This window comes from Emys orbicularis, chromosome 6 (genome assembly GCF_028017835.1).
Source record: "Emys orbicularis isolate rEmyOrb1 chromosome 6, rEmyOrb1.hap1, whole genome shotgun sequence".
Lineage (NCBI taxonomy): Eukaryota > Metazoa > Chordata > Testudines > Emydidae > Emys > Emys orbicularis.
Genome location: NC_088688.1, coordinates 61,604,965 through 61,617,168, shown reverse-complemented (window position 1 = coordinate 61,617,168; position 12,204 = coordinate 61,604,965). Strand labels below are relative to the sequence as shown.

Sequence of the window (12,204 nt, the reverse complement as noted above, 5' to 3'; positions counted from 1 at the left end):
TGGCTCCAATGAAGTTGGTGGCAGAACTCCCATTTGACAGTGGAGCCAGCATGTCAGCCTTATTCTCCATCCCATCCAAGCACCCGGAGGGGTGGGAGGAGGAGTTTGGGGATCTTTTTAAGATTTTAGTTTCCCATTTGCAATTAATATATTATACATTTTGAATGTTTTTCAAAGACATTAGCCCAGTGAGGCAATATAGTGTCATGCTGTGATGAGAACTTTGCATTTTGGAGAATAGTGCTCAGTAGCACAGTTCAAGTAATTTGGACCAGAGGGCCTGATTTTCAGAGTTGCTGAGCATCGACAGCTCTTACTGACTTCAGCTGGAGTTGTGGGTACTCAGCACCTGTGAAGATCAGGCCCATAATTACTGTTATATGGCAAATGCAGACCTCCCTCTACAACTTTCTGGAAAATACTCCTTTTTGGAGTATAGTACTTACATGTGATCTCAGCCAGAAGTTTCCAGGGGAAGACTTTGCAGTTAACCCTGCTAGTTATTTGGTTTAAGAGATCATACACATAGTGGTGGTCGCTTTATTCTTTAATTACAATTCTCCAGCTCCCCACCCAATCCTCTAATTTTAGAAGCACTAGTTTAAAGCACATCCTCATATAGAGCTCCACTCTATCAGTGATAGACTGTGTGACCCACAGTCTTACAAACAGGTACTGCATGATTAGAAATTTCTTTTCATTACTAGGATTTGGACTGAAAGTGAAAACCCCATTTTAAATTGGGGGAGGTTAATATAGCAAATGTTCTCTCCTCTACAGATTTATAATTTATTTTGTTGTAGCACCTAGAGGTCTCAATCAGGGACTGGGGCCCACTGCAAAGTTCTTACAGTCTCCATATATAGCAGGGTTCGGCAACCTTTCAGAAGTGGTGTGCCAAGTCTTCATTTATTCACTCTGATTTAAGATTTCATGTGCCAGTAATACATTAACATTTTTAGAAGGTCTCTTTCTATAAGTCTATAATATATAATTACATACAACAATACTGTAGTTTAAAGTAAATAAGGTTTTTTAAATGTTTAAGAAACTTCAATTAAATTAAAATGCAGAGCCCCCCTGGACCAGTGGCCAGGACCTGGGCAGTGTGAATGGTTGTTTTTTTTTTTTTTCCCCCAGTGGCAATCAGCTTGCGTGCTGTGCCATAGGTTGCCTACCCCTGGTATACAACAACAGACAGCAGGTGGCTACTGACAGGCAGACAGGGAACACATGGTAACAATGACACGATTAGGATTAGATTTACCCACAAGTTTCAACACATGCTGCATATTCAGTCAATGGGAAAAGATCACTGGTGTGTAATGAGTTTTTTTTTTTTTTTTTAAATATATCATACTGATCAGAATATTCAGAGGCGAAATAGTTTGAGAAGAGAAAACCTGACTGGACATCTGTATGTTATTGTTCTACCTGAATATTACAACTTTGTTTTATGGGACCCAGAAAAAGATCAAATTTCAAAACTGACTCATGTATCAGCTTCTGTGTTTGTTGCTCTTCAGTTCAATGATTATGCACTTTGTAGGTGTATGGTCAACATCATTAATCTACTTTTCCTCGCCATCTCTCTCCTTTCTGCAAGCTCCTTGCTCCTCTGAGTAGCTTCCTCCAAGAACATGCTCCAAAGTTAAGCCCATCTTTGAAAGCAGTATATTACGGTTTCAAATGTCCTTTTATTTTACCTTTGCAGATGCTACTGCCTCACATAAAAATGGATTATGCTTCATACTTGCCATGGGACCTTGCATTACATCCACCATGCTTCCAGCAGAGTACCAGAAAGAATTCCTCCAACTCTTGTCAGTGATATTCCTTCATTGCCAGCAAGCAGCAGGGGGTGCTCCCTGCAGCTGAGCATGCTGGCCCAACTTCTTAAAAGTAAGCACAGTGAAAGAATAAGAGTCTCCCCACCGCAATGCAGACCATGTTGGAGCAGCATTTTGATATTATTATAAAAACCAGTGGGATCGAGTGTGACACCTAGTCGACATCCAGAACGTCAATAAGCGGTTACACCATAAGGGGGTAAAGTGGTATCTTGTTAAAAGCACGTTCATAACTTCAAGCACAAGTGGTCCCATTGAAGTCAATAGGATTATTAATGTGAGCAAAATTACATATCAGCTTAACTGTTTGCTGAATGAGAGCCTTCATTTCCAATATTTTGTTTTATAGGTATAACAGTTCTGTAAAATTCAAAGATACTCTACCAGTAGCAGTATTTAAAACTAAACAAAGCTATACAACAACTTAATCATAGATTTTAAATCTAAAATTGCAATAGTACAAATGTCAAATTAGTCTGACAGGGCCTCAACTTGATTTAAGTTATTTAAAAAAACAAACAAAAACAAAACAAAAACCACCACACACCAAGGGATGTAAATCAGGATTTACAAAGAATAAATAAGTTAAACATTTTGAATCACTTCATCTTTCAACCACAACAGGTAGTTTATATAGAGAGCCAAATATCTCAACAATGACCTTTTATTTATCCGTCTTTGCTCCACAACCTTCCTCCCTACCTCCCCCTCTGGAAGAATACTCAAGTCTCTCTGCAGCCAGTGGAAATGTACCTAGAAGCTACAGACTGTTTTAAATAACCCAGGGTTTGTTCTTTTCTCAGAGACATACAGATCATTTCTGCTATACAACCAAACTCTTACAATGACAGGAACAGCAGAGTGAGTTTGCTTCCAAACCTAGCTAGTTGACCAATAACAACACCAGCCAACAAACAAAGTTATCTACTCACAGCTTCCAGATCCAGAAATACCCCAAGGGGGGGTGGGGGGAGAAGGGGAGAAAAGAGGTCTGAAGTAATTACTATGATTTCTTCACTGTTTCTCTTAGGAGATTCCAGTGGCTGGCACTACATATGAAAGACAAGTTTCTACCTGCAGCATCAAAAATAAAGAAGTAACTTAAAAAATGGACAGAATGGAGCAATAATTCCAACAAAGTGGAAATTATCTGCAACTAATTATATATATATAAAAATATAAGTGACCAAATTACCTCTGCACAAGAGGTTTAAAAGGTTTAAACTCTTGAAATGAGTATGCTCATTCCAAAGATCAAGGAACGCAGACATGCTTTGAGAGGTACGAAATATAATACCCAGGAGTAAGTCTTTGAAATAAGCTACACATTTTGCACTAATATGCATGTTACTCCTTTTATATCAGCTTGTAATCTTGGGAAATACACAACAATTATGAGGTCACTACAATCTGAAAAGTGGTGCTAAACAATTTTTTTGGGGAGGGGTGGGGGGAGAAACACTGCCAGGGTTAAGTCTTTGGAAAGACAAAGAAATGCCCCTAATACAAAACAAAGGATGAATTCCCTGTTGAAAATATTGTAACGGGGGGGGGGGAAATCCTTTAAAAGATCCAATATAGGGCATTACTCAAATATGTGGACAACTAAGAGACAATCCCCGAGTTAAACAGGGATAAAACAACCTGTGGAAACAGTTTCATATGTACTATTCTAGAGAGGCCATCTCACTAAGTGTACCCTGCAATATTTACTAACAGAGGATGAAATCACAGCTCCACTGAAGTCCATAGCAAAATTTCCATTGACTTCAGAGGAGCAGGATTGTATTCTTAGTCTTTACATATTGAAGCCAAAGAGACCAGTAGCTGAGCAAAGTACTATTCAAAATAAATTTGAATGTCAGATTTGGGCACCAAGAGCTTATTCAGCTCTCCCTAGGGAGACAAAGCTCACACTGAAATAAGAGATAGCGGATTCACTTGCTTAGGCACAGAATAGGGCCTTAGTAGAGAACAGCATTCACTTTGGTCAGATTGGAGGAGATATAGTTTATCTCAATCATGGATTTCACTGGTCATCTGGCATTTCTGCCTTTCCTGTTTCCTTCAAGATTCTCCTTCTGCTCTTTTTTTGCCTTAGGGTATGTAGTGTTTCTAATTGGGTTTCCTAGTCATATAATTTAAGTACAGTGTACTTAAATCACTATAGGCAATACCAAGATACTTAAGTATACATTAATACAAGCATGTTGTGTATATACTTTTCAAATACCCAACAGCAGACACAATCTATCTTACAAAATTATATTGTATAGCTGTATTGCACTATGCTAATCTATTTTAAAATTTAATTGGATTTCATTTTAAAATGCCATTAGACTGAAATTTCATAAGTAGCAGCTGCCCTGTGTAAGAATAGCTCGAAGAGGCCAAGAAAGTGTACGGTCTTCCCCCATGAAGGAGTTCAAACATCAAAGGAAGTTTACTTTAGGTAGTTTCTTTTCTTTGGAAAGCCCTCTTTGAAACTTGTTCTTTCCCCCCCCCCTCCTATTTGGTCCTCTTTTCTCCTCTCCCACCCATCTCTTACATGATTCTTTTCAGTAGAGCTTCTTTCACTCTGTTTGTACCAGAATCCATGAAAGCCAACCCACTCCTGGGAATGGCGAGCCAAATCCAACCTTGATGAAACTCCACTGAGTCAGTGGTGTCATACCAGGGATGACTTTGGCCCCTTATTAGTGAATTATTACTGGAGAGCCAGCCAAGAGAGAACAATATTGTTTTTTATTAGCTAGCTAAATGGAGGTTGTTTTATGTTAGCTTGTAATGGTTTTCCAAGATTCCTTACAGGTGGCTGTTTGTTATAGGGCTTGCTGATAGCAGCCTTTACACATGTGAGTAACCTCAGAGACAACATGAGTATGGGCTGCTGGATTACACAGCAGTAAATCATCATGCCGAAGAGAGCACAAGAAGAGAAAAGTTAAATACTTTTACTGATGACAAACACTTTAAGGTCAAAATAAGTTTTCAACATCTTAGACTTGTGGGACATCTCCCAGACATCTAAGGGTTTGACGTAAGTAACTGGGATAGCATTCCACCAATGACAGAGATAGGGTCAATGGTTGCGCTAACTTCAGGACAAGAGGATTTGACCCTTCCTTGTTGTTCCTGACACTTCCCAAAGTGTGACTTAGCTTATCTGGTGATAGGAACTTCTTCCTTTGGTACTTTCACCATCACCACTATCAAAAGTACTTCCAGTTTTACAGTAGGAGTTCTAGTGCCTTGTTTAAGCACCAAACTAACAATAGCCTGTTAGATAGGAGTGTGCAATGTAAAGCCCCAGTAGAAAAAGATGGTAGAGTTTAGATCTGCATATGTCAATGGAGCAATGAGGGGATAATCCATCCATAATCTGGCTCTGGTGAGACTGTACCTGGATTATTGTGTTCAGATCTGGGTACCTCATTGCTAAAAAGATATGGGGGAAGGACAAGGTGTTGGATATGGACTTTGGAGGAAAGAAAGAAGTACACAAACTATGCAGAGCTATGTCCCCTTAAGTGTTTTGGTGGAAAGGGATTATTTAGTAATGTAGCACACCTAGCAACAATGGGATGAAATTAAGAAGAAAAATATTAGGCAAGCTATCCTGACAGTGAGATCTATTAGACTCTGGAATTGTTTCCCCAAGGGAAGTGGTGGAACCACTCACTGCTGGGACAAAACACAAAAAACACCACAAACACAACACTACTGAGAACAATCTTGCACAGTCAGGATGATGGGCTAATTGATTTAATAGATCCATTCCATACCTTTTATAGGATTCAGTGATACGGTGCTGACAAATAGGACAGTGCATAATGCTGACAGAGAAGGATAAGAGTGTTGCAACAGTGGATTTGGATTTGTATGAAGGGCATGCTCCTGCAACCGAGAATACACTCTGTACACCTAACAATACTAGTTCCCAAAAGGAAGTATTTTTAGAAGTCATAAAACAGTTGAAATAAGTCAGTTACCAAATCAAATTTTTCCTACACAAATTTCAGTAGCAAAACTGGCTTATTTCTACTGTCTGCAACTCATTTCACTTTGCTAATCAATTTATTCTAATTAGATTTCAACTTAATTTCTGAGTTTATTTGTTTTGTCAAAAAAAAAAAAATGACCACCATAAATCAAAGGATTCACCCTTTTTGCTTTTTGGCAGATCCGAACAAGCTATTCTCTCTCTAGATACTTGTTTCAACCCATCTATTTCAAACAAGTGACATGTAGAAACAAGAAACACTGCAAATATCTCCACTTCAATTTTTTCCCTCCTTTAATAAAGGAAACCCTTACCAATCTATTTATGCCTTCTACATTTTACAGGAAATGTAGAAATGAGAACCTCCTCAGACACTTCAAACTGAAAGTAAAAACACAAACCTTGCAAGACGTTTTGCAATATCATGAAGGAACATACAGAACTATAGAACAAATGCCATATGGCCAAGTTCTGCCACCCTTACTCGCTTTGACTAGTACTTACCTCCTCAAGTAATCCTATCAATTTCTAGTGGGACCATCCATAGAATCATAGAAATGCAAGGGTTCTCAAGAGGTCAGCAAATCCAGCCCCTGCACTAAGGCAGGGTTCAGTACACCTAGGCGATCCATATTCTTAAAAACACCTGAATGATAAGGATTTCACACTCACATCTCCCTTGCTGCAGATTAAGCCCATTACTTCTTGTCCTACCCTTGATAGACATGGAGAGCAACGGATCAAAATCCTGCTTATAACAAGCCTTAACATATCTGAAGACTTATCAGATCCCCTCTCAGTCTTCTTGTCTCAAGACTGAACATGCCCAGTTTATTTAACCTTTCCCCATAGGACAGGTTTTTTCTATACCTTATTTTTGTTGCCCTATGCTGGACTCTTGCCAATTTGTCCACATCTTTCCTAAAGTGTGTCCAGTTGCAGGTGCCACAAGACTCCAGCTGAGACCTCACCAGTGCTGACTAGAGCAGGACAATTATCTCCTGTGTCTTACATTCACTCATGTTAATAGATTCCAGAATGATATTAGCCTTTTCCAAAACCGCATGAAATTGATGGTTCATATTCAATTGTGATCCACTATAAACCCCCATCCTTTTCAGCAGTGCTACTGCTTAGCCAGTTACTCCTCATTTTGTATTTGTGCATTTGATTTTTCCTTTCTAAGTAGGACTTTGCACTTGTCTTTATTGCATTTAATCTTGGTTGATTTCAGACAACCAAGACATGAATTCTAGTCAAAGCACTAGCAACCCTCATCTTAGTGTCATCTGGCAATTTTATAAGCCTATTCTTCACTCCATTATCCAAATCATTAAACAAAAATATTGACGAGTACTGGACCCAGGACAGATCCCTGCAAGACCCCGCTAGATATGCCCTCCCAGTTTGATAGCAAACCATTGAAAAGATCTGTATTTAAAAAGTAGGTATGAGTTGTTAACCCATCTTCTAGTTATTTAATCTAAGCCACATTTCCCTACTTTATGAGAACGTCATGTGGGACTGTGTTAGAAGCCTTACTTTAAGAAAAAAAGAAAAAGAAAAAGAAATCACATCTACGGCTTTCTTCTCCCCCTGGCCAGTAACCCCGTCAAAGGGGAAGTTAAGAACAAATCATGCCAAACTGACAATAAATCCATCCTGGCTATTGCTTATCATCCTATTACATTGGAAGTGCCTACAAACTGATTGTTCAATACTTGGAAAGATACTGGAACAAATAAATATTAAAGGGAAGATGGCAGGTCTATAATTTCCCAGGTCAGTACAATGTTTACCCTTCTCCAGTCCTCTAGGACTATCCCTTAAATTGTAGTCCCCAACTTACAGAAGTACTGCAGTCACAGCCAAAAATCAGAGACTTATGCAACAGTATGGGCCTTTGAGCCTGCATGTTTGTTTTGGTTAGATTGTGATTAGTCAGGTTGTAAAAAGGGTCTCCTATTGATCCCTGTGTTTAATTACTTCTTATTAAAGAACAAACAAAAGCAATCAGGAACTATTACTGAGCGATTTATAAACTCAGTTATTTAGGCCCTCATCTTATAATGAACTGCTCTGGCAGCCCCCTGGCCTTACTGCCCACAGAGGACCAGGACCTATGTTTTGATCCAGGGTTTAAAGATTTCCCTCCCGCCCCCCCCCCCCCCATTCTTTTGTAGGCAAAGAGAGCCATAGCCTTCCTCTTATTTTAATAACTGTTCCCCATCACAAAAGAAACGTTGACTAGAAGAACTGTGCCTTTGGGCTTGTCTACAGTTGAAATGCTAGAGGCACAGCCTCAGCACTGCAGCTGTGCTGTGCCACAGCACATCAGTTCAGACACTACCTATCTCAATAGTAGATACCCAAGAGGTGGTAGCTAGGTCGAAGGAAGAATTCTGCGGTCAACCTAGCACTGCCTACGCTGGGGTTGGGTCAGCATAGCTAGGTCTCTTAGGGGTGTGGATTTTTCACCGCCGAGAGACATAGCTATGCTAATGCAAATTCCCATGTTTGGATGCTTACATGGTCCCATACCTGGAGGGTTAGGTGTCAAGAAAGAGGAAATGATCCTTGACACCAAACTGTCACATGATACCCCTAAGCTTCAATGAGAGTTTTGCATAAAATGAACATGTGGACTAGAGCCCACAGTCCTCAGGGTTTGGTCGGTTTTCTCTCTTTTTCTTGTTAAGTGGAGCACAAGAGCAAAGTGATCCAAAAGGTGTTTTTTTTTTTTAAATAATGTTATTTGCTGAAATGATTCAATGCTCATGCAAGGTGCAAGACTGCGAGCCCTAGAAACTAACTCTCTGTTCAGAAAGCCAGTAGTGTGAATGTTCCCAGTTATTCAAGTTTTAAAAGCAGCTATTGAGTGTGAGCAACAACACGTCAACACCACGTCTCAAAATCAACCTCCCATACTCTGAATATCATGGAAATCTCCTGTAGCTTCCTTTTGTGGGAGGAAATTGCAGCTTGTCTTTAACCTGGAGGATTGCTCCAAACACTCCCACCACCACCACCCTTCACCCAAAGGTATGTGTTTTAGCTTCCTGGAGGAAAGGAGAAGGTTCTATTCCCAGCCCCTTCAATTAGGATTGCCAATTTTGGTTGGACCTATTCCTGGAGATTTCATCACGTGACAATCTTTAATTAATCTTTAATTCCTGGAGACTCCAGGCCAATCCCGGAGGGTTGGTATCCCTACCTCCAACACAACTCCTCCATTAGCAGCAGAGACCACTTTTGAGCAGTGTTCTCGGGGCCTACCACACTCTCTGCTGCAGCCTTGGTGAGAAAAGAGCAGAATTCAAACACCACTCTCCTGCATGACAGTGAAATACTAACAACCCAGATCCAAAAGGCTTTTGGAGTGAGGTTATTAACATGGCGGCACATATTCTCCAACATAAGAGCATGTACTTCTAGATCTTAAGCCATTTCCTTTATTAAAAATACCTCCCACAAACTAGGTTTCTGCTCATAGAGATGTAATCTTTTCCCAGATGTACAAAGAGCACAGAATATAAAACTCTTTGATTGTAATAAGTTCTTAATATATTCTAAGTTACTGCCTACTTTGTTTATATTCTTGCTAAATCCTGGGAAGACTCCTATACTGAACAAGCTTCAATTTATTTAGTGATAAAATGCAATAGTGCTTCTTAAACCAACTGTAAAGGGCCATTTCAAAAGGGAAAAACATTTACAAAGTTAAGACTATCACCACTCCTCTATCTGGACATGCAAACATGAGGCTCTTTGGAGAAAACATAGGGTAATACTGGCATGACAAAATATCTCATTAAGTTGACTAGAAAGATCCAGTTTTCACTGCAAAGGCATTTCTCTGAATTTTGTAGTAGAGTTTCTCTGAGTTTTGTAGTACATTATGGCTTGACAGATCACTGAGAAACTCAAGTACAATGCAGTGAATTCTGGAGGAGTTTCAGCTTCCACTCTTAATTCTTTTACTTGTATAACTTAACTGACCAAGACCCTGACCACATGTCCTTCAGAACCTCTCAGTATTTTTAATAGGAAGAAGTATATTACACTCACTCTCCTGTCCAAATTCTATTTTAGACCCCTACTTTCAAATTCCCTGCAGTTTCAAATGGTTTGGGCAACTTCATGTTCCGCCTTTAGCTGTTGGGAAGTGTTGCTTTTACACAGCTGCTGCATTCCACCCCAGACATGATTGCATTTTAACAATGGATGCAGAGACTCTAGTTGAATCTCACCTTTGTAAGGTAAGAATATACAAATGTTACCTATATGCTTTCAGAGTCTCATCTGAAAGGTACAAGGGAAATGCACAGTACTGCTGAAGCTGTGTGGAAATAGTTTTGAAAGCCACTCTGTTGTGGGGGCGGAGAAGAGCACCTGCCCTTGTTTTCCCTATTTCAATCTCCCCTCATTTTTGATTGGCTGTTGACATTGACTCAATCACCAAAGATATTATAAACATAGGATCTTGTTCCTTAGTTGCCCCGTTGCCTATTCTCCACTGTCTATGCAAGTACTAACTCTAATGATGAGGGCCATGTATCTGAGCAAGAGCATTATTTGCCTGTTGTGTGTACGTCAGCGAAGCTCAGATACGATTATGTTAGGTCCCGCAGAGGATTATGACAGTGCATGAGAAATAAACGAGCACATGAACTCCGCAGAAACAAAGAATCTGGTTCTCATGTGCTCTTGTAATTAAAAAGAATAAAATTGCAGCAAAACTGCTCCCACATGGGATGGTTTACAATTTTCAATTATCTGTTAGCAGCATTTTTAAGAAGTCTTTAACCCAGGCTCACTGTGGATCACTGAGCCACACCAGCTTGTGTTTCAGGACAGGAGGTAGTCAGGGAATGAGTGACCAGGCTGCCTTCCACCAGCCCGCAAGGCGAATTCCTGCCAGCTAAAAAACTTTCCTCCCTGCCGTGCTGTAGCCGTGGTGGGCCCAGGATATTAGAGAGGAGGTGGGCGAGGTAATATCTTCCATCAGACCAAGAAAAGCTATTACCGCCCCCCATCTTGTCAAACTTTCTCCAGTGAGTCTTCAGTGTTGCAGCTAGGCTGGCTCCCTGCGCTGCTGCACCCCCAGGGCACTGGGCAGGGTGGGGTGCAGCTGTGGGCATGCGTTGGGTGGGTGCTTCTCCCCCCCCGGGAGCCCCTGACCTTGAGCGTGCCCTGTGGGGCCTGCGCACTCAGAGCAGAGGCACGGAGTCAGGGGCTCCCTCTGGCAGGGCCGCGCCGGGGCCAGGGCAGCTGCCGCCAGCATCAAGGCTGCAGCGAGGAGTCCGCTTGCAGCAGGGGCGCGGCCAGTGCCCGCGGCGCCACTCACCGTGGGGGAACGGCTCCATTTTCCTGCGGGATCCCTCAGCCGGCAGAGCCCAGGCACGGAGGAAGCGAAGAGACACAGAACAGTAGCGGCTGCCTGGCTGCGCCTCCTCAGTCCTGCTGCATACTGCCGGGGCGGGCGCTCCGCTCAGTCCTACTGCTGTGGGTCATGCACGAGTCACTGCGGCCGGCAGCTGAAGTGCTGCAGCCCCGCTGGCTGGACGGGGAGGCTGGGGAGGCTAAGCAGGCTGCGCGGCGCGGGGAGCTCCCCCCCCCCCTTGCACGGGGCTCCGGCTCGGCTCTTCCTAGCAGCTTCGCCTTTGCGCCAAGCCCCAAACGACCATTTTCTGCTCTGGCCTCTCTGCTGCTCCGAGCCGAGCCCTCGCTTCCCCCGCCTGGGCTGGGCCGCTGCTTCGCACGGCTCCTCCTCCCGCTACTGCCTCGCTAAGCTACCAGGGGCAGGAGGCGGCTGCGTTCTCCTGCCTCAGCTGTGCTCGCCCGCAACTCCGCGCCCTGAAAGAGCTGCTGTCCCTTTCCTGCCGCGTGCAAGGGACGTGTCTGTACAACATGGTCACGGAGCAGGCACCATAAAGCCTATGAGCGGCCCGTTTGCACTCCAGGAGCCCGCTTCGCCCTAAAGGGGCTGCAGGGGCACTGAAACAGATCCACCCCTCTAAGCGTGGCTCACATGGCCTGCCACTGAAAGAGCGCCAACCACCTCTTCCTTGAGCAGAGCAAGCAGGGGTGCTGGAACAATTTGTATTGGGGGGGCGAGAGCCATTGAACCAAGCTGTAAAGCCTGTATATGATGGAAACGACTTCAAACCGGGGGTGGTGCAACAGCACCCCGACTTCCAGCACCTAGGAGAATAAGTGTTTAATACTCATGAGAATAGCAGATTTCAACATACCATGTGCATAGCTTTTACTCACAAAAGCACTCCCAGTGGCTTCAAAGGAACTGGGCGACTATCCAAAGATATTGACATAAATGTTTGCAGGCTTCTG

General features: G+C 42.5%; 1 protein-coding gene across 1 annotated transcript in view; it reads right to left on the bottom strand.

Annotated features, from left to right (window-relative positions):
- LNPEP (leucyl and cystinyl aminopeptidase) overlaps nucleotides 1-11,582 on the bottom strand; it is an 88,402-nt gene extending 76,820 nt beyond the window's left edge. Inside the window, exon 1 of the mRNA XM_065405954.1 lies at nucleotides 11,201-11,582. Within this exon, the coding sequence (XP_065262026.1) occupies nucleotides 11,201-11,219 (19 nt within the window). The 5' untranslated portion in view covers nucleotides 11,220-11,582. The remainder of the gene's footprint in view (nucleotides 1-11,200) is intronic.
- Between the last annotated feature and the right edge of the window lie 622 nt (nucleotides 11,583-12,204).